This window comes from Macaca mulatta, chromosome 12, assembly GCF_049350105.2.
Source record: "Macaca mulatta isolate MMU2019108-1 chromosome 12, T2T-MMU8v2.0, whole genome shotgun sequence".
Classification (NCBI taxonomy): Eukaryota; Metazoa; Chordata; class Mammalia; order Primates; family Cercopithecidae; genus Macaca; species Macaca mulatta.
In genome coordinates, this window is record NC_133417.1 from 83225006 (window position 1) to 83251880 (window position 26875).

The 26875-nt window shown below is 38.4% G+C and overlaps 1 protein-coding gene across 28 annotated transcripts in view; it reads left to right on the top strand.

Annotated features, from left to right (window-relative positions):
• OSBPL6 (oxysterol binding protein like 6) overlaps positions 1-26875 on the top strand; it is a 207998-nt gene that overhangs the window by 90824 nt on the left and 90299 nt on the right. For 18 of the 28 annotated variants that reach the window (XM_077957254.1, XM_077957262.1, XM_077957270.1 and 15 more), the window contains 2 exons: positions 2156-2350; positions 24157-24409. In XM_077957254.1, coding sequence (XP_077813380.1) covers positions 24308-24409 — 102 coding nt within the window. In that variant the 5' untranslated portion in view covers positions 2156-2350; positions 24157-24307. The remainder of the gene's footprint in view (positions 1-2155; positions 2351-24156; positions 24410-26875) is intronic. The other 10 variants (XM_077957259.1, XM_015110428.3, XM_077957249.1 and 7 more) reach the window with 1 other exon arrangement.

Genomic DNA, 26875 nt, shown 5'->3' on the forward strand with positions numbered 1-26875 from the left:
TTCTCCTGCCTCAGCCTCCTGAGTAGCTGGGATTACAGGTGCCTGCCACCATGCCCAGCTAATTTTTTGTATTTTTAGTAGAGATGGAGTTTCATCATGTTGGCCAAACTGGTCTCGATCTCCTTACCTCAGGTGATCCACCCACCTCAGCCTCCCAAAGTGCTGGGATTACAGGTGTGAGCCATTGCGCCTGGCCTGCCAGGGGAGTTTCTATAGCTGACAATTCATATTCTACCTGCCTATAATTAAATGAGATTAAAGAGCATAGATTGAGTAGTGCATGCAGAAAATAAAAAGATGCAATGCTGAGCATACAAAAAGAATCCTGATGGACCTTAGCCTTTGTATTCAAGGTCATCATCATAATCAACAATTAAATTTTATTCAGAACTTACAAGGTACACAGAATTGTCTTACATAGAATTTTTTTTTTTAATTTAAAGAAGTGGAAGGGGAGTTAGAACAAAAACTTTTTCAGAAAGATGGTACTTAAGGGGGCAGTCATGGCATTGGATGCTGGCAGAACATAAATCTTTTGCAGTTTCAATAAGTTGTAGTCTTAGAATATGTGTGTATGTATACATGTGCTTGTGTGTGCATTTTTCCCCTTCTCAATAAGTTAAACAAAAAAAAAAAAAAGGGAAAACTAAAATAGAGTGAAAGAATAGGCTTGAAAAAGAAGTCAAACCTGTGGAGTGATTTTTAAAGCTGGCTTGTGAATAAAGGAGCCTGCTGGAGAGGTTTATGGCTGGAAGGAAGAAATATCTGTCATGTTTCAGGATCAGAGAGTAACTTCTACTTTGGATTACTCGTCAGATTTTTCTCTTATGATGAATTTATTTATTCTCTTGTAAAAATATTGTGTTTTAGTCCATTTGTGTTGTCATAAAGGAATACCTGAGGGTGGGTAATTTATAAAGAAAAGAGGTTTATTTGGCTCATGGTTCTGCAGGCTGTACAAGAAGCACAGTGCTAGCATCGGCTTCTGGTGAGGGCCTCAGGCTGCTTCCATTCATGGCAGAAGATGAAGGGGAGCTGTTATGCAGAGATCACATGGTGACAGAGGAAGCAAGAGAGAGAGAGAAAAGAGGAGGTCCCAGGTTCTTTTTCAACAACCAGTTCTTCTGGGATGTAAGAGTGAGAACTCACCCCTCAGAGTGGCACCAAGCTATTCATGCGGGATCTGCTCCTGCGACACAGACACCTCCCACCAGGCCTCACCTTCACCATTGGGGATCACATTTCAACATGAGACTTGGTGGGGCCAAACAAACTATATCCAGACCATAGCATACTCTTTCTTTGCTTTGTGAGAAATTATGTCAAGTTAAAAACTATATTCTTTTATAGTATGTATAGAGTCCGTTCTTCTTGCTAGAGGATTGTTCTAGGAGTTTGGCTACAGTTCTCCTCTTCTATAGCAAATTAGAGACTGTTCATGGGTTTTTGTCCAGGCACACCACTTCATACTTACTATTTTTAAAAACTCTATTGGGTCGGGCGTGGTGGCTCAGCCTGTAATCCCAGCACTTTGGGAGGCTGAGGCAGGCAGATCGTCCAAGGTCAAGAGTTCGAGACCAGCCTGGCCAACATGGTGAAACTCCATCTCTACTAAAAATACAAAAATTAGCTGGGCATGATGGTGTGTGCCTGTAATCCCAGCTATTCAGGAGGCTGAGGCAGGAAAATCACTTGAACCCAGGAGACGGAGGTTGCAGTGAGCCGAGATCACGCCATAGTACTCCAGCCTGGGCGTCTCAGCGAGACTCTGTCTCAAAACAAAACAAAAAACAAACAAACAAAAAACCCTGTTGAGGTTTATATTTAATTGGAGAGCTAAATGTGGTTCTGGAAAATATATTTTGTCCCCTTTTAGGAAATATTTGCTATATCACTTGAGAGTTTTCATACTCCAAGCTCTGGGTAAGATGTAAATTATGAATGTTACTGATTACTGAGAAGGTCAGTGGTTACGTCTTTGAGGTTACATAAAACTGAACAAAGGAGATAAAAAGCTGAGGCACGTACCCATATGAACTTCCTCTTCGAAAGATAAATTAGGAAGAATTTTCTGATTGTCCATAGGCAGTCCCAGTGAGAGGCTCACCAAAGTTCCGTAAAGATGTGCTATATGACTGTAATCTCTCTTTTTCAGGTTCTGCCACTTGCTGGGAAAACAGCAACAAAAGGATATTAAGGAGCCACCCCTGTAATTTACCCAGAGAGCCTCAGCAAGGTCAAAGACACATCGTGTCCCAAGGAGAAAAGCTGCAGGCATCTGAGGATAAACCACTGTGAAACAGCTTTGACGATAAAGCTGACTCGGAAGACTTTGACTCCAAGGTGCAAGGTGAGTTAGAAGAACACAAGCTTAAAACCAAAAGCAGGGTTAGGTTAGGCAGTGTTTAATAATAGCAAAAGATTAGTGAGACACCACAGTCACAGGAAGGTGTTTATTTATATCTCTTATTTGTATGTCAGATCTTAAAATAATATGTCATAATCCTCATAATAAAAAGTTCTGGGTTTTTTTTTTTAAGGATAGGAAGGAGAAAAATGTGAAAATATTTGGTAACCATTTTCTGTTTTCTGTATGTAGTCTGGCATCATGTGGAAATATGATACTGCTTTTCCTTTCTTGAGCAATGAACATGCAGACCTAAACCTTAAAATAGACAAAATGTTATCCTTGCTTTCTTTATACACATATCCACAAACCCACATTTGACTACAGGTACACATTCTTAAAATGCATCCAGCTTTTATAATCTTCCACAATAAACAACGAGACAGTCAACTTTTTTTTTTGCCCATGAGACTGAAATGGCTAATGTGGTACTAGCAATACTTTCTGTGGTCTCCTTGTCATCTTTCATATTTGCAGTTATTATTTTGACTGCAATATAAGAGCCCCTTGATATATACTATTTGATATTTTAGGCCTACTGAGTTTGTGGTCTTCACCACTTAGCTGCACACTTCCCAGTTATCTGAAGCTTTCTACTTCTTCAAAGTCAGTCATCCCCAGGGTAGAAGTTTGTGGCATTAATCGTCTTTGGAAGCTTTTTACAAGCTGCAAATCCTCTGCTCAAACCTTCTTTGCCATGGGCACAGGGATGGTGGTGGTAGTGGTGATGATAATTCAGACATATATGATTTGGGGACAGTTTCTTTTGTATCCTGATGCTACTCCCGCCCTTTCCTAGCATGGACTGGTCCCTCTTAGTAGAGCAGAAACCAAGGCTTGGTAATTTAGTGTAATCATTGTTACATGAGAAGCTTCCTGTTTATTACTGTATTGTTTAAAAGTGCATTTTACATTAGAGCTTGCAAAGTAGTAGGCTGGCCACAGGTCAAATTTTTTACTAAAATTTTTTAACCTGTAAAAATTTTCTTTTTGTAAGAAAATTAATTGCCAACATTTGAAAATCTGGAAACTTCACATAAAAATCAGATAGATCAGATATCTGGTTTCCCTTGGAAGATTAAAAATCTGGTCTTGTTACTATCCCAGTGACTGCACTTTGCTAGTATTTTGCATTCCCTAAATATTTAACTGAATCAATCTTACAGATTATGGCAGCTGCCTGGGACATGTAGGCTTTTGAGTTGAAGAGTCCTGCTTTAAGCGTCAATTTCTTCTGCTCTCTGTATATGAAGTCACTTCTATGTACTTTAACATAACATTCCATTAGTATTTATCCTCTGCCATTATTTCAGCATTTATTATTTTATATAAAATATATGAGCTTGGAGAAGCTGACACTTGCCAGCCAGGCTTACCTATGAAGTAAGAAGACTTTTCAAAGGTAAGATGTTTCAGGCCGTGGGATTAGTTAGGAGATCTGATTTTCATAGTGATGTGCTCTGCATCATTTTTTCCAGATGTTGAGGATGTCATCTCAGAGTCTGATATTTCACGACCTAAGAGTTCAGTTGCCTGATCTGACTGTTTTGGTTCCAGGGAGGTAAACTGATTCACCAAATAGACTTCTTTTTTAATGATCCCTGTAGGGCTTTAGAGTCCATTTTCTAGCCCCTCACTCATTCTGGACACCAGGGCGACTCAGAGAGCAGTAATGCTGTGCCCTCCATATGTACAGAACTTTTAGCATTGAGAAATCTTGCCATCAGAATTAGACATACCACCATCACAGTGAGTTGTAGTTAATCACAAACTTGTCTTTCCTCATCTTTGATTGCTATATATTGTTGCTAAATGAAATTCATTCAATCATGTTTCTGTCAATTAGATATTGAACCAAATGTTTATATGGTAATAAAATACTTTAACCATGGAAGCATTTCAAATCGTAGGGTCCTTATGGGCATAGCATTTCTGTGCCTGCATTAGCTAAACTCAGTGTGGGGAAACTGATATACTCCCAGAACAATGGTTCTTCTTCTTCTTCTTTTTTTTAAACCAATTATTTTACTAAGACATAAGATTTACAGATATTTTCCCATAATGCATTTAGAGTTCAACTGGTAATCCCTGTTACTTAAGCAGATTTTAGACCACAGGGTGTCCATTTTTTTCCCCCTAGATACATCAGACATATTGTAACTCTCTTCTTGATTGGTATCCATTTTTAAATGTTGAGGCACACCGGAAAGAAGACCAATGGATGGGATTTTTATTTTGAGTATCTTAGTGTCCTTCTGCCTGCATTACTTTGCTCCGTCTCATGGATTCTCTTAGATCAGCATTGCCTAGGATCTCTCAATACTTGACCACATGCAGGCGTGAAATTGTGCATGAGTCCCTTTGACTATCAAGTTTAAGTTAATGGAAATAAAGTACCTGGAAATTTGTTTCCACACATTTGCTGAGTTGTGACTTGACTATAGGAGAAGGAAACTAAACTCTTTTTGAAGGGGAAATTCAGGGAATTGATATCTCATTTTCTACATGAATTTTGTTTGCTAGATTCACAGAGCCTATCTCCCCCACTTCCCCCCGACAAAAAAAAAAGAAAGAAAGAAAGAAAGAAAAGAAAGAAATTTGTTTGCTTTTAGTCACAGGAATTAAAGAGTGTGTGTGCATATACACTCAGAAATGCTTTCAGAAACCCCCCTTATCTCATTTTCTTGGAGTTCCTGTTATCAGCTCCACATTCCATTTCCTTTAACTCCCTGAGGAAGTGACAACCAAGACTGAAAAAATGGGGGAAAAAATGTAGGGAGGGCTTAAGAGCCATTGTTGACATATAAAACAGGTTGAAATGTGTTAAAAAAAAAAAAAAAAAAAAAGAAAGAAAGAAAGAAAAGAAAAGAAAAAAAGTAAAACTAACAAGTGAGCAAAAATAACATGGTTAAGTAAAAACTGGAAGAGGAGAAAGAGTATTCAACCCTGACATGGTGAGGAAGCTGCCATTGGCTCCCTTTTATCATTTGTGGATCATGAGAATTCCCCCTGGAGTAGTGGAAATGGAGAGAATAGCAAGCAGGAATTGGCAGTGCACACACCATTTCACCTGCCCTGTTTCTTCCTGTCCTGGACTTTCCCTCAGGTTGAAGGGAGTCTCTTCTGCTTAAGGAGTGCCTAATCTGAAGAGCTGAGGGACCCAGGGGAGGTAGCAGGCCAGTAGCCACCTCCTGTCTCCAGGGAAAAGGAGTGAGACCCCAGAACTTCTTTCCTGCCTGTTGAAAAGAATGGGAACAAAGGAGGGACAAGAGAAGATTCTTTGTCTGGAGAGAAGGGCTGTGCCCCAGGCCGGCTCTCGCCTGTGTGTTTGTCCTTCTCAATCTGGTTGGTGAGGTTTTAGAAAAATGAGTCACCCAAACACCTTAAAGATTTAGACCAGTTCTGAAAAATAAATTGTACCTTGAATACATATCCAGTAAAAGTATAACTGTGTAAGTAACTAAGTGGGGGGGAAAAAGGAGTATACTGTTCATATCAAGGTTTTCATATATAAATAGTAGGGAAAAGGGAGATTTTTTTTTTTTTGAATTTTTTTAATTTTTTGATACGGAGTTTTGCTCTTGTTGTCTAGGCTGGAATGCAATGGCGCAATCTCAGCTCACTGCAACCTCTGCCTCCCGAGTTCCTGTGATTCTCCTGCCTCGGCCTCCCAAGTAGCTGGGATTACAGGTGCCCTCCACCACGCCCAGCTAATTTTTTATATTTTTAGTAGACATGGGGTTTCACAATGTTGGCCAGGCTAGTCTTGAACTCCTGACCTCAAGTGATCCACCTGCCTCAGCCTCCTGAAGTGCTGGGATTACAGGAGTGAGCTACCGCTTCTTGCCAGGGACATTTTTTTTTTATTAAGACTTTTTTCTTCTCTTTCTTTTTGTTTTGCTTTTTCTTTCTTTCTTTCTTTCTTTTTTTTTTTTTTTTTTGAGATGGCGTCTCACTCTGTCACCCAGGCTGGAGTGCAGTGGTGCGATCTTGGCTCACTGCAACCTCCGCCTCCCAGATTCAAGCAGTTCTCCTGCCTCAGCCTCCTATGTAGCTGGGATTACAGGCATGTGGCACCACGCCTGGCTAAATTTTTTGTATTTTTAGTAGAGACGGGGTTTCACCATATTGGCCAGGCTGGTCTCAAACTCCTGACCTTCTGATCCACCCGCCTCGACCTCCCAAAGTGCTGGGATTACAGGTGTGAGCCACTGCGCCTGGCCTTTTTTCTTTTCTTTTTTTTTTTTTTTTTTTGAGAGGGAGTCTTACTCTGTCACCCAGGCTGGAGTACAGTGGTACGATATTGACTCACTGCAACCTCTCCCTCCCGGGTTCAAGTGATTCTCCTGCCTCAGCCTCCCGAGTAGCTGGGACTACAGATGCATGCCACCATACCCAGCTAATTTTTGTGTTTTTAGAGGAGACAGGGTCTCACCATATTGGCCAGGCAGGTCTCAAACTCGTGACTTCATGATCCGCCCACCTCGGCCTCCCAGAGTGCTGGGATTATAGGCATGAGCCACTGCACCTGGCCAGTTTTTGTTTTCTATATTTTAAAAATACATTTCATTTGAAAAAAATTCAAACTTACACTTTCATATAAGAATAGCACAATGAACAACCATACGCACACACTGAGATTCATCTATCTCCTTCTCTATTTATCAGAAGTCATTAGAAGTAGACATCGTGTCATATCCACCCCTGCATTCTCCAGTAGGCATATTTTAACATGCACATTTTCCTACAGAACCATATTGCCATGTCACACCTAACAATATGAATGATACTTCTTCGGTATCATCTACTACTCATTCCATATTCAAATTTCCCTGATTGTCTCAAAATTCTCTTTTAATAGGTGGTTTGTTTGAACCAGATCTGAAGAAGTGCATACACTTCACTTGGCTATTGAGTCTCATAAAACTGTTATCTAGAATATTCCCTTTCTTTTCTCAAGTCATTCACTTGTTGAAATTAAGCTACTTTGGGAATAGAACTTTCCACATACTGAGTTTGGCTGATTGTTGTTACTTAACTTTTTTCTCTATTACTCAAATTTACCAGAACTTGGAAGTTAGATCAAGAGGCTTGATTGGATTCAGATTTAACTACTCTGGCAAGAATTCTGCTTCCTTTTGCTGTATACTTTATGTAGTGTCACCTCAGGAGGCACTTGTGGTCTGGTTACCCCACTTTTAGTGATGCTGTCATCGGACCGTGTTTCGGAGAAGAACATCCTGATCCCTCCATTGTAAAGTTCCCCCATCCATTTTTTTTTTACTTCATGATTTTGTCAGCCAGTAATTATTGCCTGAATATATTATGTCATTAGGGGTTATAAAAATGGCGACCACCCACCACCACCCCCCATCCTATTATGCCTTCTACATTTGTTAGCTGTCATTCTTTTATAAAGAACTTCCATCATCAACTAGTATTTGGTGGCCCTGAAATACAGTTCATATAGGAAGGGCAGGGTGAGTGCTTAATATTTCCCTAGTAATTGACAATATCAGAGTTGGTGCTATAGTTTCTTCAAAAGGTGATATTTATGCTTTTTAGCGAGAAACTTCCCTTTTTTCTTGAGAATCATTGTAAATTGATGGATTAAAAAATATTTGTTATGTTTCACACACTTAATTATAGTGGTTTATTGTTTTGTTTTGTTTTTCATTTTGATGCTCAAACAAAACCTTCTTTATTCATTGTGAGCCTTTTCAACCTGGCTCCTGTGTGTATGTATAGAAAAGAGAACCTATCATATATGAATCACAGTGAATTTGCACATACTGGACACACCTATATGATCAGCACCCAGACCAAGATGCAGAACATCCCCAAAGCATCCCTGTGCTATTAATTTCTTTAACTCTACTTTTTGATACAACAGGTTGCCTCAAATTCTTCTTGTGCATTCCATACCCCAGTCTAAGAATCAGCCATTCCAAGCAGCCTGGTTCTTTTTAATAGGAAACAGAATTTAGAAACTATAGTCAGGCACTAGGGGCGCTCGTTCCCATGGGTTGTCAGTGTTTCCATGCCTTTTCAGAAAACAAGGTAAGAAATACATATGTCCAAAAAGAAAAAAAAAAAAATGATGAGTTCATGCTGATTTTCCTGAGTTAACTTTATGGTGTCTTAATTTTTAAATTTTATATTTGTATCTTTTTTCTTTTACATTGAAACCATTGGTTCAAACAGCATTATAAATGTATTTTATCCTTTGAGCACACAAAATAGTTTCAAATTAATAATTTCAGCATGACAACTACTAATTATTGTTATATTTTTATACAGAGATGACCTTACAGAATAAAGAGTTAACTATGAGGGTTTTCTTTTTTTAACCTTTTATTATCACTATTATTTTTAGTCATTCAAAATTTCTGTATGAAGACAGAAGAAGAATTTTTCTTCCCAACTCCATTTTTAGTATTAATGTTGATATGTTTCTTGGCAGCGATATTCAGTCTGTTAAATCTTTAGTTCGCCAGATTATCTGAGTTATTTGCAACTCACTGCATCATATGCAGGTGTTCCAGGAGTGACAGTGGGATTATTGTACTCTTTGGATGGTAGATCAGTGTGTACCTTATTGAATGCCTTTGTCAGTGTCCACTTCATCATCATGCAGGTCCAGAAACAAAGGAAAGATGAACACTCTAAATAAAGCAGAGAGACTGAAGGTGTTCCAGTGTTTTTATTTTATTGCTGCTTCTTTTTATTGCTTCCTTTTATTTGATAAATGGATACTTATGGTGCTTGTTTTGGAATGGTTTTCTTTTCTTTGGTTTGTCAAGTGACCAAGTGCTTTGTTTTCTGGACACACTTTGTTATATTTGACCCTGGGAGAATGTTAGTGTTCATAGAAAATATAGGAACAGGTAGTCTCTTCCTTCCTTCCTTAAAGTCCTTCCTTCCTTCCTTCCCTTCCTTTCCTTCCTTCCTTCCTTCCTTCCTTCCTTCCTTCCTTCCTTCCCTCCTTCCTTCCTCCCTTTCTCTCTCCCTCCCTCCCTCTTTCCCTTCTTTGCTTCCTTCCTCCCTTTTTCCTTTCCTCCTTCCCTGTTTTCCTTCCTGCCTGCCATCTATCCATCCATCCATCCATCCATCCATCCATCCATCCATCCATCCTTCCTTCCTTGCTGTTTTTTCCCTACAACCAGTTAATTCCTTGAACCTGAATGGCAGAGGTAGGCAATGGAAGGGAAGATAGAGATCTAGACCATTCCCCCTTTTGTCTTTTAAACTTTCTTTTATTTTATTTTTATTTTAAGTTCAGGGATACATATACAGGTTTTTTATATAGGTAAACACATGTCATGAGGGTTTGTTGTACAGATTATTTCATCACCCAGGTTAAGCCTAGCACCCCTTAGTTATTTTTCCTGATCCTCTCCCTCTTCCTCCCATCCCCCACCCTCCAGCAAATTTTTTTTTTTCCCGAAACTCAATGATTGGTACAAGACCTTCCAGTAAACTTTTAACCCGTCTTCTCAAAATATCTTGTTCCCAAACGACCATAAAATTGAAATCCAACATTTGTGAATTATTTTTCAAATATGTCTTACATACAGAAGAATGATTAATATTTTAATAAGTCTAACTTTGATGGTAATTTAAAATTTTACTTTATTCACTTTGCATATCAAATGATTAATGCCAGGAACTACTGTTGCAGTGAACCAACAACACAAATCTCCTTTGAAAGGCTTGTCTTTCCAAACAACAATTCTAAACTTTGCTCTTGTAAGAAATGACTACGAAGATGAAGGAAAAACACACATGCTCCCTAAAACTTCAACTGTGTATGGCTGGTACTAGTTATTTAAAGGGTTAACACTTTAGAACTAAGAGTCATCTAAATGGATGTCTTTTATCATGTGTCTTACATCATCCCCGCTATGTCTCAAGTGTTTGGTCATTCAGATAGGCTTTCATCCATCCATCCATCCATCCATTCATTCATCCAGCAAAGTCTATTGAGTGTCAATCCTCCAGGCACTGTTATGGGTTATAACGCAGAGCAGGAAACAAGAGGCCTCCGGAGATAGACAGTAAGCCAGTACACAGATAATATAAATACTGAGTGAGATAAGAGCTATGAAGGAAATGAAAAGAGTATTGTTCTAGGAAGTGACAAGGTGTGTGTACCTATTCTGAGGTAACACTTGATCTGAGAACTGCAGGATGATTTGCTGACTTTTTCATGTTTAGAATACTAAATTTGAAAGTACTGTAGAGTTTATTTAAACAATAACTGCAGTTTTGGCATTTGAATTTATTTCCAAATGTCTATTTTTTTTTTTCAACTGGCACTTTAAGTAGTTAAAGTTTCAGATGAAAATGTCTTGTTTTGTCAGCTTCTGAGAAACTGGTGAAAACTGGAGGAAGTCTTGGGTAAAGGGTGTATGGGAACTTCCCATAGTATTTTTGTATCTTTCCTGCAAATCTAAAATTATTCCAAAATAAAACATTTAAAAGAAAGATACTGGTGAAGAAATGCCAAAATGTGTACTGAATCAAGTACAGTGTTGCTTAGATTTACAAAGATGAAGAAGCCACACTTCCACAGAAAGGGGTTTTGGGGAGAGTGGTGGGTAAGAGAAGCCGTGACCTGAATTCTCTTCCATTTTGGACTTTTGTCCCATTGCTCATTTTTGAACTAGACATATTCTGCCTTTTAAAAATACTTCATTTTAGGCAGGGGATGGGGAAAAATAAAACAAAATAAGCTACAATGCTTCGTTTTAATTTCTTAAACTTCAGCAATCCAATACAAGCTACAGATAGAGTTCGTTTACCTTTTTGCTTTTCTTTGTGCCCAACTAATTTTCAAAAATTTTTTTATGTTTAATTTTTGTGGGTATGTAGTAGGTGTATATATTTATGGGACACATGAGATGTTTTGATCTAGGCATGCAATGTGTAATAATCACATCATGCAAGATGTGGTATGTATCCCTCAATCATTTATCCTTTGTGTTACAATCCAATTATGCTCTTTTAGTTATTTTTAAATGTACAATTAAATTATTATTGCCCATAGTCATCCTGTTATGCAATTAAATACTAGGTCCTATTCATTCATTCTAACTATTTTTTGTACCCATTAATCATCCTCACCTCCCCCAACCCTCCACTACCCCTCCCAGCCTCTGCCAACTAATTTTTGACAAAGGCACAGAAGCTATTTAATGAAAGGAGGATAGCCTTTTCAACAAATAGTGCTCGAGCAATTGGACATCTGTATACAAAACAGCGAACCTCTAAATTTTATACCTTATATAAAATTAACTCAAAATAGATCACAGATTTAAACATAAAAAGTAAAATTATAAAACTTTTAGAAAAAAATAGGAGAAAATCTTTAGGATCTAAGAGTTGACAGTGAGTTCTTAGTCTTTAAAAAAAAAAAAATCCCTTTGAGTACTTTATTCAAATAATAATGAAGTATTCAGAAAAACAAAGAATTATCAGCAGTCACCATGTGCACATTGACTGCATGTCCTGGATTTTCTGATTCAGTTTCTCTTTCAATTATTTTATTCTACTTTCCCACTAGGTGTCTTATACCTAGAATAAATGCACTGCGTTGTTCCATATAATCATGGGTTATACCAATTTTGAACCTAATTGAAAAAGGAGATAAAACCCAAATAGCTAGATATTTTTAGAATCTAAAAAATGTTTTGAATAGAAATAATTCTCCAGATTTGGTTTCAAAGGCAGAAAGAGAGAGAGACAGTCATCATCATTACCAAATAATACATGATACCAGATGTCTTAAAACTATCCAATATTGATTGAAAAACGTTTTTTGAAAGGTACAATTAAGCTATCAAATTAAGATTTTCATGAGCTAAATTTGAATGCTAAGAACAGGTTGTTGCATTTAATGTCTTCTGGAATGTAGGATGACAATTAAGGGATAACATTAGCTTTAGGAAAAGAGATTTTAGTATAGCTGTTCCTCAGTTTATGATGAGATTAACCTTTCATAAAGTTGGAAAATTTTAAGTCAAGCTATTGTAATTCAGAGACCATCTGTGTTATCAAATTCTGTTTCTCTAGTCAAATCAGTTTCGACCACTACAACTATTTTTTTTTTTGAACATTTCTGGATTTTTAAAAATTAACAAATTAAAATTGTATATTTTGATCATGAACAACATGTTTTGAAAAATATAGACTTGAGGGCATGGCTGAATTGAGCTAATTAACATGTGCATTACCTCACCCTTAGCTTTTTTTTTGTTTGTTTTTTTGTAGTGAGAACACTTAAAGTCTACTCGTATCTTAGCAATTTTCAAGGTCTCTTTTTCTTTTTAGTTCATGCATTTTCCTAAAATACTCTTGGTCTACTTAGGGTTATATCCTTTAGGTGGAACTTAGCAATTCTTTTTCTCAAGGGGTTTTTAATAGAACTAACATTATAAATAAAACTTTGATGAAAACAAGTTTCTATTTTATCTTATTAATATTTTTCAGTTTTTACATTTGCAAGCATGAAGTATCTTCTTTCTCATGTTAGGGGAGATAGGGAAATCTGGAGCTGGCAAGAAGCAATTAAATTCAGAATGTCCTGTGTAAATTGTTTACCAACTGTAGTGCGGATTAACAGACCTGTCTGCCATGGGAAACTGTTTAGTAATCTACAGTCTTTGAAGGTACTTGCCAACATCTGGTTCCAAGAATGCATCTTGATGTTTCATAGTCTAGCGGTTACTCCAAGGTTCAGCACTATAGCCCACAAGCCAAATATGCAGCCTGTTATTATAAATAAAGTTTTATTGGAACGTAATCGTGTTTATTCATTTGCATATTGTCTAAGGCTTCTTCTCCACTACAGTGGCAATTTGAGTAGCCATAGCAGAGACTGTATGGTTCACAACGCCTGAAATATTTTCTGTCTGATCCTTTGCATAAAACCTTTGCAGAGCACCACCTACCCTCCATCCCCCATCTAGTCAAAGGCAGTGACTGGGTTATCTCTTTGGGTTACTGAATCTGGAATCTGAGACACTTTGCAATTGCAAGGGTTAGTGGACAACAGAAGTCCTGTGGGCTCATGATAAAGCTTTTTGATTTATTTTCTTTATTGGAAGGCACTGTGTTTATAATAAAAATTATAATAAAACACAATTATAATAAAATTATTTAAAATTTACTTATAATAAAAAATTAATGGAGGTACTGTGTTTATAAGAAAGTCATTTTTTGTAAGCTATCTAAAGTTGTTGAAACTAATTTGCAGTATAAAAACCATTTAGGAATATATAAAGGTTTAATGCTACGTGCTTTAATTATCCCTAAAATTCTTGTTCCAAAACGTTTTTAATTTCAGAGGAAAAATCTTAGCAATTCCTTTATTTTCGAGGCTTTAGGTCTGTGACTTGGCGGTGATTCTGTGTCTGATACTGTGTTACTATTCCCTAGTTTTGTTGGTGTTAGGCCAGTGAAGAATGGGGCCCAACTGGCAACTCGGCATACCTGCTGCCTGCTGGCAGGCTTATTAAAGCACAGATTGCTGGGCACCACCCTCAGAGGTTTTGATTCACAAGCATAGATGAGCTCAAGAATTTGGATTTCCAGGAAGTTCCCAAGTGATATGTTGATCCCAATGCTACCCTTGAGAACCTATGTAGTAGATGATTTGCTCTGACATTTCCCAAGCTTGGGGTTTGTGAAGAAGAGTTATTACTATCCCTGTTTTATAGATGAGGAAACTGAAGCAAAGAGAGACTTCAGTAAATTGCCTGAGGTTTCATAACTAGGAAGTGGCAGAGTTGGGATTGGCTTCAAACTCAGGCAATCCATGGGATATTTTAGTGTAAAAATAAAAATGAAAACCACTACAAGAGAAACCACTACAATGAAAACCACCACACACGGTGGTGTACTGGCAAATGTTTAACAATCAACTCTTAAAAACAAAACAAAACAAAAAGCCCAGATTTGAAGCATTTGCATGGCATAGATACTCCCACCACCGTCTATTTCAAGGTCTCAGGGGAACGTCTTTGAAGCCCTGAACTGGGGGGAGATGCACAGAGCTCCTGAGCTAGTGCACGCCAGCTCCAGCTCACCAGTAGATACGTGCCAAGGTTACCACACTCCAATTAAATGAGTTTACAAGGCTGCAGAACCTGGGACCTGGCAGTGGATTCTCAGTTATGTCAGCTGTTCCTTCCCTCATGTAACAATGAATGAGCAGTAATTGAAACCAACACTCATGCTTGAATGCCCAACACAAGTAGAATTTTGGACATCCCGATATGTGGGTAATGGCCTGCATAAACACCGCTATTCTGGAGGATGACAGTTTTTCCAAATTCTGCTTAAGATTCCTGACCACGAGATGTTGTAATTAGTAGATGGTATCTAGTAAATCAGGTGCCAGGTGCCATAATTCTGTGTGGCCAGGCTAACCCATCAGTGGTGTTATGAAAGAATTAATGCTACTGCATCTATTTCCTATTCCTAATGTCCCTCAGGCCCCTATAGTACCGTTAGCAGTCTGGCAGGCCTTTTTTTAAGAACAACTGAGAGATTTTATCTTGGGAATGTTGAACCTTGTACAGTCTCTCGCTCCAGCTCACTATTGAACAGCTAGGAAACTCCAGTCTACAAATCATGTGGGTTATTTTGGGTTATCTTTAAGCAAATACAGTAAAATTAAAGCACTAGGTTGGGTACAGTGGCTCACGCCTCTAATCCCAGCACTTTGGGAGGCCGAAGTGAGAGGACTGCTTGAGTCCAGGAGTTCAAGAGCAGCTTGGGCAACATAGTGAGATGGCCATCTCAAAAAAAAGAAAAGAAAAAGAACTAATATGAGGGTGGATCTCTACAGTCTGCAGGCACAATCAATGTTATCTAATGGATATAATGGAAGATTTAAATCTTAACTAAAGTGATGAGCCCAGTAAACAACCTGAATGACTTTTGTGGCTCATGACATTGGACTATAATGAGAAAAGTGACATACTCCCAGCCCTCATGAATCTTACAGAATCAAGTCAAATAAATGCAGTGCAGGGTATGTTAAAAAATATATGTATGTGTATGTATAGAAGTAATACAGATTGGAGTGATAATTCTGTCTAATAGGTTAGGAAAGACTTCATAAGGAAGCTGAAACTTGACCACAAAATACTATAAAATTAATGTCTGCATATTGTAGAAGTCATAATAGCTGGTGATTCAGGAACTTTTTATTGTAGTAAAAAATACATATATATATAGAGAGAGAGAGAGAGCATAAAATTTATCATTTTAACCGCTTTGAAGTGTCCACTTCTGTGTCATTAAGTGCATTCACATTGTTTGGTATCCGTCACCACCATGCATTTCCAGAACCTTTCCGTCTTTCAAAGTGAAACTCTGTAACTACTAAACACAAACTCTTCCCATTTCCCCCTCCTCACAGATGCTGATAACCACCATTCTACCTTAGGTCTTCATACATTTGACTATTCTGCGTACCTCATGTCTCATATAAGTGAAATCATACAGTATTTGTGTTTTGTTCCTTTGTGCCTAACTTATTTCCCTTTAAAATGATGCCTTCAGGGTCCATCTATGTCATTACATGTGTCAGAATTTCCTTCCTTTTTAAGGCTGAATAATATTCCATTGTATGGATGTAACCCTTTTTTAATGTATTCATTCTTTCATTGATGGACTGGGTTGCTTCTGCATTTTGGCTACATGCTGCTATGGACATGGTTGTACAGTATCTTAGCCTATGATTTTAGCTCTTTGAGTGCATATACCTGAAAGTGGAATTGCTGGATCATATGGCAGTTTATTTTTAGTTTTTTATTTGTTTGAGATGGAGTTTTGCTCCTGTTGCCCAGGCTGGAGTACAGTGGCACAAGCTCAGCTCACTGCAACCTTCACCTCCCAGGTTCAAGCAATTCTCCTGCTTCACCCTCCTGAGTAGCTCGGATTACAGGCGAGTATCACAACATTCAGCTAATGTTTTGTATTTTTATTAGAGACCTCAGGTGATCCACCCACCTCTGCCTCCCAAAGTGCTGGGATTACAGGTGTGAGCCACTGTGCCCGGCCTATTTTTAGGTTTTTTTGCCATACTGTTCTCCACCGCACCTACATCATTTTCTGTTCCCACCAGCAACACACAAGGGTTGGTTCAAGGACATTTTTAACCCAAGTCATTTTGTCTGCTTTAGCCAACTCCTCAGAATGCCTCGACTCGGTACAGAAATGGTTGTTTTGACAGCAAATTCCTCCAGAGAACAGGACATGTACTGTTGAAATCATATAGTGCCTTAGTAAGAATTTGTACACACCTGGGGATTTATGAGTCATCATTTAAGGTCACAAAGTAGGGCAAAATATTTTGTTATGTCTTATTGTTGCCAAAAAGTCTTTGCACTGTGCTGACAATTGGTATCTGTTAGCAGTCATCAGAACCATATTTCCCAGTATTATTTTTCTGTTAGAATATGAGCTATGACATTATCTAATCTTTCTTTCAAAACATGATGGCAAAGGCCAGAAACCAAGTGATGAATCAAAAAGTGACTGACAAGTCTTGGAAAATTAGTACTGGTGAAATGATGACTTAATATGCATTTGAGGTTTTTCCATGTCTTTTCATGGCCTTGATAGCTCGTATCTTTTTTGCACTGAATAATATTCTTACTGATATTTTTAAGACCCTTTTGTCATTGCATAGACTAGTTTCTAGAATTCTTGTCTGTTCCATCTGCTTTTCCTGGCCCTGTACTACTACTATTAATCAGGGAAGCTGTTAAATAGCTTTAGTGTGTGATAGGGTAAAGTATCTTTCATTATTTTTTAAAATATTTTTTGCAATTCTCACACGTTTACTCTTCCAGATGAACTTACCTTTTTTCTTTCTTTCCTTCCTTCCTTTCTTTGTTTTCTTTCTTTCTTTTCTTTCTTTCGCTCCGTGTGGAGCAAAGTTAACTCATAGGCAGTGCACCCAGAGTAGCCCAGATGAACTTTAAAATAATATTGCCAAGTCATTAAAAATCCTGTTATGATTTTGGTAACGATTACATTAAATTGTGTCAATGTGAGAGTAATAAGTGTTTTACAATATTTAGTTTGCTGTAAAACTTACTTCAAATACAAAATTCAGATGTAGAGCTAAACAAAGTAAAAGATATGATTCCTTTTGCATTCTTTCTTTTCCCTTTTCCCACCCATCAGGTTTGATGGTTGCTCACATCAGGGATGAGCGTTTGTCTTATTCATTTACTTAGTAAGGGGCCTGAGAAGAGTGGAGAGAGAGTAGAGCCTTGGTCAGTTGAAATCAGGAAACTTGCCTCTAGGATTTTCTAATGAGGTTCCTCCAAATTATCTGTGAATAGTCATGCAAATATTTAAAAAGACAAACTGTCAATAACCCAAACACTAGCTTCAAACAGAATAATACAATGTCAAACTATAGAGGACTAAACCCTAATTTTTTGAAAGCTATATATCGCAAATTGAGGAAAATCTAGCCAAGTTTTCATTATGACAAACCTTATCTTCCCTTGCAGAAAAGGAGGTGGCTTTTCTTACAATTTGTCCTCACATTTTGAGATCCCTGTAGGTCCCAACTAGGAAAAGTGGCAGCGTTCCAAGTGATGGGCAGGGGATTCAGATGCTCCTCATAGACAAGGAGTGACACTCCGGGTGGGTCACTCCTTTATTCCTTTGCTTGGGACTCTGGACACACATTCTTCTTAGACCATAGGGTCACTCTCAGGGTGTGCTTAAGTTATTGCTGTCAGATGCATCTGCCATACAGAGGGTAGGGGAGGCGGGATGAAGGTCTGCTTGTTTTGTTTGTTTATGACGGGGGCAGCGAGGACAGGGTCTCGCTCTGTCGCCTAGGCGGGAGTGCAGTGGCATGATCTCAGGTCACTGCAACCTCCACCTCCCGGATTCAAGTGATTCTTGTGCCTCAGCCTCCCGAATAGCTGAGATCACAGGCATGTGTCACCATGCCCAACTAATTTGTGTATTTTTAGCAGAAAAAGGGTTTCACCATGTTGGCCAGGCTGGTCTTGAACTACTGGCCTCAAGTGATCCTACTTCCTTATCCTCCCAAATGCTGGGATTACAGGCATGAGCCACCACACCCAACCCCATTTTACTCTTAACTGTCACTTACAGACTGTAGGTTCCAGCATGATTTAGAGAAGTTTAAAGGGAAATGGAAATAGAACTTTAAAAGGAGAATTATATCTTTCAAATTATTGTCAAATATAAAAGGCTATTAAAACCATATGAAAGTCAGTATGCTGCAAAAGCCAGATTACCAAGCAAAGCCATCAAGCATTAAAGGAAACAAAGAAGAACCCAAAAAATAGAAAGTACGAAATGGTATGGCAGGGGTAAGATCAATTATTAGTTATAACGTTAAATAGAAATTGGAAATACTTCACTAAAATTAGATTTTTTGAACAATTCAACCTAATCATTACTAGAGGGACATGTAATATAAAATATACAGGAAGCTGGGCTGGGCGCGGTGGCTCACGCCTGTAATCCCAGCACTTTGGGAGGCTGAGGTGGGTGGATCACGAGGTCAGGGGTTCAAGACCAGCCTGACCAACACGGTGAAACCCCATCTCCACTAAAAATACAAAAATTAGCTTGGCGTGGTGGCAGGCGCCTGTAATCCCAGCTACTCAGGAGGCTGAGGCAGAAGAATTGCTTGAACCCGGGAGGCAGAGGTTGCAGTGAGCCGAGATCACGCCACTGCACTCCAGCCTGGGCAAAAGAGCGAGACTCCATCCGAAAAAAATAACATATATATATATATATATATATATACACACACAAACACATACAGGAAGTTTAAATGGGAAGGATGGACAAAGTTTATTTAATCACTTACAAGTGGAAAGGGAAGAGATAATATCAGATAAAGCAAAACAAAAAGTATTGAAAGGAATGAAAAAGGTCATTTTTATAATGATTAAAACTAAATGTATAACTATTACAAACTCTTCTGTGATAAATCTCTTTGTTCCAAAACATACCGAGTACAACCTAAATGTCCCAAAAGAAGAATGGTTCAATGTATTGTGGTATATCTGTGTGGTCGTCTTATTTGTAATGATTAAGAATGGTATTGTTGAAGTTTCTTTGTTTATCAAAAAAGCCATTAGTGATATATTGTCGATCGAAAAACCATACTGCAGATAGTGTGAATATTATTCTCCTACTTTGATTAAAGTAGAACAAAAAATGTTAACAAGGGTTATCTCTCAGTGATGTAACTGGAGTCAATTTAAATATTTTCAACTGTACTTTTAATCTTTTCCTATAGTTTATATAGTAAATTATTATTATACCCAAATATCTACTGCCTCGCCCACTGGGAGAACTATAGTTTCATGCATCATTGACCTCACCTAGGCCATGTGACTCGTTTTGGCCAATAAAACATGAGTGAGCTAACCTGTACCACCTACAAGCAAAAGCTCTAAGAACCATCCCATGGTTCTGCAATGCCTCTTTGCCCTGCCTCTCCTGGGGGCTATTTGTTAAGCCTGGAATGAAGAGGACTCAAGGTAGGTCTGCAGCTGACCTAAAGGACATGTAAATGAGCTAAAAATAAACCTTTCTTGTAAGCCTCTTGGAAGCAGAGACGGGGCCCTAACCTGCTGGTGCCTTGATTTATCAGCCTTCAGGACTGTGAGAAAGACATTTGGGGCTTGGTTGTGGCACATTACAACTTAGCCCAGGGTAAGTGTTTTTCTGGACACATACAATTTATGATGCCTTTGAACAGCAAGTTCTAGAAGTCTTCCCTACCAGCTTTTGCTTTAATTAGGTCCCTGGGTCATAAATCTGAGATTTATGTCACTCAATGAAAATGCAAATGTTACAGCACTTAGCAATACTTGTGGTGTTCCCACTGTTATAAAGGAAGAATGAGACAGAAAAATTAGATGTTCGGCTCTCCCGTATTGCTGTTATTTCCAGCCACAATACCTTTCTCATTGAGTATAGTAATTATGTTGGTTTTGACTTTAAAATTTATGGCCTTTCATTGGTTTAGAATATTGTTTAGGCAATTTCTGAAAATGTTCTTTCATAGAGATAATTTTTTTTTATGTTATAGCAATTCCTACACTCTAAGAATAAAAAATAACCTTCTCTCAGAGTTTAAACTTACTTTTATAATGCATTTGAAAAAGAGCAGGTGGTCAAACACTTGATTGAAAATTGGTTGGAATAATCTTTAAAGGGCATCTCATTCAACTTTATATTTAAAGTACTTGAAACCCTTTCTGTTAAAAAAATAACAAAAATTCTTAGAAACAACAACAATAACCTCAAAAACAATTCCTGTAATGAATTAAGTTCTCTTACTTTTTCTTCATTTTGCTATTATTCAACATATTTATAACTATAGGTCAACTGAAATGCTGACCTTTTATCATAAACAAGTTATCCTGAAAATGTCATTTTAAATTAAAACAAAAATCAAAGTGTTAGCATTGATGTTAATGAAAAAAGTACAGTTTTAAAAAAGAAAAAAATCCAGCAGAGGAAATATACCTTGGATTGAATTTACTTCCAAATGGATTACAGTTTAATTATTTAGGTTGTTACAACCTCATCCCTTGGGAGCACTTGAACGCATCACAAAAGTACCTCCCTTTTGGCTCAAGAGTCAGCATCTACTTGTAAAATATTTTGGACCAGAAAGCTAAGTACTTCAAATCAAGGATCCGAGCAGTGTCTTTACATTCTGTTTGCTGGCACGACAGCTTGGCATCAGAAACTTTACTCACTTACTAGACTGCCTTCATAAAACAAAAAGATTAGATGATCGTCTCTCAAGTGGAGGTTTATTACTACCTTTTGCCAATAATGAATGAAACTATCTCTAGCCCACAGAAGAGATACACAGCACTTTCCATTTCTGTTTGTCCAAAGACTAGTTTTGTTTCAAGAGAAAGTCTCCCAGTTTGGAGGGTAAGTAGCTTTTATTTTTCTTGCGGTGACAGTGAAGTTGAAATCTTAAGACTGGATTACAAGTTCTATTCACTAGAATGTCCAGTTTTCACACTTTATAAAAATTACCCTTGTAATTATTGGTTTTGTTCTTTTAGGTATTCTCTATAAATAAGTGACCATTAAAATCCCGAATAACACATTCAGGTGACATAATCCATTAATATTATGTTACAGATTATTAAAAATATAACTATAGGACCATATAAAATTTCATTTACTGGCACATGTGAAATTTACATGATCTATAAAGGATCTGATCAATATATCTGTATCATTACCATAGTCTATTAAACATTTACATCTCCAGCCTAGATTTTCCTGAGCTCCAGACCTACATTTCCAAGAGTTTGTCTCCATTTGAATGCCTTCAGCAATGTCTCAAACCACAATCATGACTTTCCCATGGATCTTGGATTTCCTTTTACCATTTCTTGCTCGGAATGCCACAGACCTGAGATTTAGCCTTAACCCTGCCTCCCCCACCACGTCCAGTCACAGGACACAGGACTCAGTGTTGGAATTTCTGCCACCACTCTCCCATCCTCTCCTGAGTCCTGATTGGGCCCTCCTCATCTTCTTTACTTCCCCACTTGGAGTCTCCCCACAGCTGCCAAAGTCACCCCTTAGTAACACAAATCTGGTTACATCTTGATGGCTTCTCATGCTTATAATAAAAATCAAAATGCCAATGTCTTAGTCCACCTTCTGCTTCTATAACAGAGTACCCAAGACTGGGTAAGTTACAAAGAACATAAATTTCTTTCTCACAGTCCCAAAGGCTGGGAAATCAAGGCACCAGTAGGTTAGGGCCCTGTCTCTCTGCTCCCAAGAGGCACTTCAAATGCTGCATCCTCTGTAGAGGAGGAACTCCATGTCCTCACATGGTAGGAGAGCAGAAGAGAGAGAACCCACTTCCACAAGCTGTGTTAGTCAATTCTCATGCTGCTAATAAAGACGTACCCGAGAGTGCCAAATTTATAAAGGAAAGCGGTTTAATTGACTCACAGTTCTGCATGACTAGGGAGGCCTTAGGAAACCTACAATCATGGCAGAAGGGGAAACAAACACGTCCTTCTTTACATGTCAGCAGCGAGGAGAAATGCCAAGCAAAACGGGGGAAAGTCCCTTATAAAACCATCAGATCTGACCTCTCATGAGAACAGGATGAGGGTAACAACCCCCATGATCAAATTACTTCCCATCTGGTTCCTCCCATGACATATGGGGATTATGGGAACTACAATTCAGGATGAGATGTGGGTGGGAACACAGCCAAACCACATCACAAGCTCTTTATATAGTGGCACTAACCTAGTCTCGAGGGCTCCACCCTCATGACCTAAACACCTTCCATTAGGCCTCACTTCCCAATACTGTTGCATTGGGGTTAGGCTTCTAACACATGAATTTTGGTTCACACATTCAGACCATAGCTACTGTCATGGCCTACAAGGTCCTGCAGGGACTGGCCTCTGCGTTTCTTTGATCACCATATTGTCGTCTCTCTGACTCTAGTCATATTGGCTACCACTCATCTGTTGATCATGTCATGCCAGACGCCCAGGTACCTAGTTAACTCCTCATCCTTTGGACCTCAGCTCTAACTCCTAGATCCATTAGTTCACATCCCTCACTGTCTTCATGATGCCCATATATCTCCATCATTTTTTGTTTACTTGATTCAGTGTCTCACCTTCTAGACTGAAGTTCATGTCTCACTTTTTTGTGGTCTAAAGATTGATTTCTGTTTCCTTCTAGCAGCTTTCCTTCCCAACCTGTGTTAACAAGCCTATACAAATGTTCTGGTGTTCTGTACTTCCTTCAAGAAGATACTAGCATTAAGATGGGAGCTAGAATGTGGCCTTCTTCTTATAAGAGGATAAGGTTCACTTTAATTGTCTATCTTTTGGGAAATATTATTTTTTAAGCTTTTAATGTTATACCATAGTGCTTACCTTTTAAACACGTTTTAGCATAGCTGTGTTGGAGACAAGGCCAATTTAAGAGTTTCTCTCTGACATAAGCTTTTAACCTCAATATTAACAATGCAAACCTTTCTTACATGAATCCAAGTAAAAAAATTGAAGTGGCGGTTAGCTATGCATAAGTGAAGGAACTCCATTTACCCCTGCTGTGAGATACCCTGTCAATCCGTAGATGTTCGCAAGCGTGTTGGTTACTGAGAGTCACATGTAGGCATGCTATAATTTTGAGGTACAAATAACTGTGGATATATGTATTCCTTGACCTTCACAAATGCTGGATCACAGGATGCACATAATGTGTTAACATAATGCATTAACTCTTTTGTAACTGACTACTTTGTGTTGGATTTAACTGTCACATACATGACATAGCTAAACTAAAGACAAACATGGACCGAGCTCTTATTCTAGTCCATTGGGTAGGAGAGATTATGTTTCTGGAGGAGAATCTGGCATCCTTGGCATTAGGGTCTCAAATATAGCATTATAATCTGCTTTAAAAGAAAGAAAATGTAAGAGGAGAGAATATGACTTTAGCACATGATTTCTTCCCATTTTCTTGTTGGCAGTCCTTTTTTTGCATATTAACACTTTCATCTTCCACTTTAAAATCTAGAGAGAGAAGTATTTCCTCATGTGTCAGAGTTCTTCCTCTCACTAACACAAATTAATGTTTCATCCTAAATATAATGATATTAATTTGACTTTATTTACTTATATGAGGCTTGTTTGTTTTGCTCTTAGGTGGTTTGGACACCCTGAATATTGCCTGTTCTTTTCTAGTCAAACCTGATTCATGAAATGGAATGAAGCTGAAAAATCATCTACTTCTTTGTGGATTTGAGAGAAGATTGGGATGGTCTTAAGTGCATAAAACGAGACTCTAACTGCAGCGATGAGTTCAGATGAGAAGGGCATTTCCCCTGCTCATAAAACATCCACTCCAACCCATAGAAGTGCCTCCTCTTCGATATCCTCCCAAAGGGACAGTAGGCAGGTAAGAGAAGAGCATTAAGTGCCTTTGGTTGTTTTATGCAAATGCAATACCATTGAGATAGGATGGGATTGCTAATTATTTCTGAAATTGTTTTGTAAAGTCTTTTATTCCAAGTGAAAACTCATTATTTTCTGTAGATACATTTGATGATGTCATGAAGCTCCCACTGTTGCTTCTCTGTGATTTGGGACTCTTTTTTAGAAGGCAGACACAGGAGGCTGGTAGGGTGGCTATGGGAAGCCCTACTGTCTTTTCCTCCCTGCACCTGGAGGGGGAGCCAGCATCAAGAACTTGAACACTCTTCTCTTCATTCATGGAGGTGGAAAGGGAACTATGAACCCTGTAAAGGACATCTTCCTATAAGGCTGTCACTGGGCTGCCAAGCACTAATCTCTGTTCGATATTTTGTGGAATCTGGTAACAGCTAGATTCGGGAATTAGGTTACAGATAAAATTGTAATACCAGGAATTAAAAGCGGTGAGAACCCAAACAATGTTTACAGGCAACAGAGAAAGTAAATGGTTATTACTTAATTATGGTAGAAAACGCCCATGGTTCCATTTGAGCCAATTTTGCAAGTTATTTTTGTGATATCATTACTGTTTAAGTGGCGATTCTGCTGGCAGGGTTATGTGAGCATTTGTCGTATGAATGTTCTTCATTGTCAAAACAGGTTGTTATTTCAGCCAGCACAGGTCTGAGCATAACTATTTTCTATCATAATTTGTCTTGTGATAGTATCTTGGTTGTGTCACTGGAAATTCCCAATAAGTAGGTGTTATTACCTTTTTATAAAAGCTTTCCGTTTTGGCAAATGTCAATTAGTGAGCATCGTGCAGGTTCTCCTTCACCCCCTCCACCCCTCACCCCCTGTTTTATGTTTTCAAAGCATATTGCCTAGTTTCTAGGAGTGTGAGCATCAGTCATTTGATTGGCCATCATATAGACATGGGTCTTGAGACAGCCACTTTCATACATGAATTCATTTTAGATAGTGCAAATGCACTGCTGGGGATGCTTTTTAGGAAACCCTCCCAGCACTTTCTCTTCCTTTTTAGCAAGAAATTCCAGGAGAATCTGTAAGAATCAAGGAGTGCTAATGCATATATCTTTCACAGATCCTAAGGCACGTGTTTCTACTCCAGGGTCTTGGGGAACTTTTGATACTGGTGTCTTTTGTTATGATGTTATGTTTTATTATGATGACACCTATATTCGGTTCATTATAAGTAGTCATGCCATTAAATCTGTGATTACACACAGTTATAATATTTATTGTATTGCATTTGCAGAGTCAAAGAAAGTAAGAGTACCAGGAATGGAAACACTTTTATATTAAATAACTACCGTATTCTGAGATGCTTTCTAAGTTTGCAAATTTAGTCTACCTTTGCCTGCCTTGCTGTTCTTTCTTGTTATGGCTTCTTCGTTTTTCCCTTCCCTGGGCATTTAAACAGAGAGAGAGACATTGTAAGCAGCATGACCTTCCTGACTGCTGGGAAGAAGGAAGCCGTTGACCCAGCTCACTCTGGAGAATTGTGGCAAATGGAAAAGATGGATGACTGCTGTAGAAACATCTATCGAGCATTGTTATTCTGCCTGTTGCACCCGAGCTCCAGCACAGGCATGCAAAGCAACAGGGAAACACTGAGACCCTGGTGTGCTGGAGGGAGCCTGAAGGTGGAATGTGTGACTCTTCACTTGCTTGTGAATGGAAAGTTTTATGATGGGAATGAAAGGAGCATGTCTGTACATTGATAACGAGTTCTAGAAAAGTAAGAGACACTTTTCAAAGGGTTATCATTCTTTAAGGAGAGAGTTTACTTTTACTCCTATTTATCTCGGCAGGTGGAAACTCTCCCAAAAACTTTCTTCCCTAGTTCCTTCCTGACTCCTGTTTTGTGTCTGGCTACCTCCCTCAGGGGAGAGAAGAATAGAAGAGATCAATTACAGTTCTGTTTTCCCTTCCTTATCTCAATCACTGCCTAAACCTCAGAATTAACTTAGGGAACTCAGATATTTTGAGTGATCATGTGATGTGATGTGATGTGATATAGTGTTTTTTATATGCATCTATTTTTGTGTGATAACTGTTTTCATAGTGAAGGGACATAGAGAAAGTGTGATAAATTTGGCTTCATTGAATCCTTTCCATTCTCCTGATTTGACTGACATCTATGCAGATGGTGCCAAATTGCAAACTCCAGCCCCTTAATTTCTCTCCTAAATTAAGATCTAGCACATAGCTGAGAATACAGTGGTATCTTAATGCACATTGGTTGCCTTTCCTTCTCAAGTTCTAGTCCTAGGTCACTAATGAATTGACTGAGCATTTCTACTTAAATGCACTGCTGCTTGAGTGGTACCACTGTCTTAAATCAATACCTGTAAACCAGTTTGCTATCAGGATAACCATTCTCTCAGAGACCCAGGGTCACTGCCTACCTTTCTCCTTTGCTTCTCCC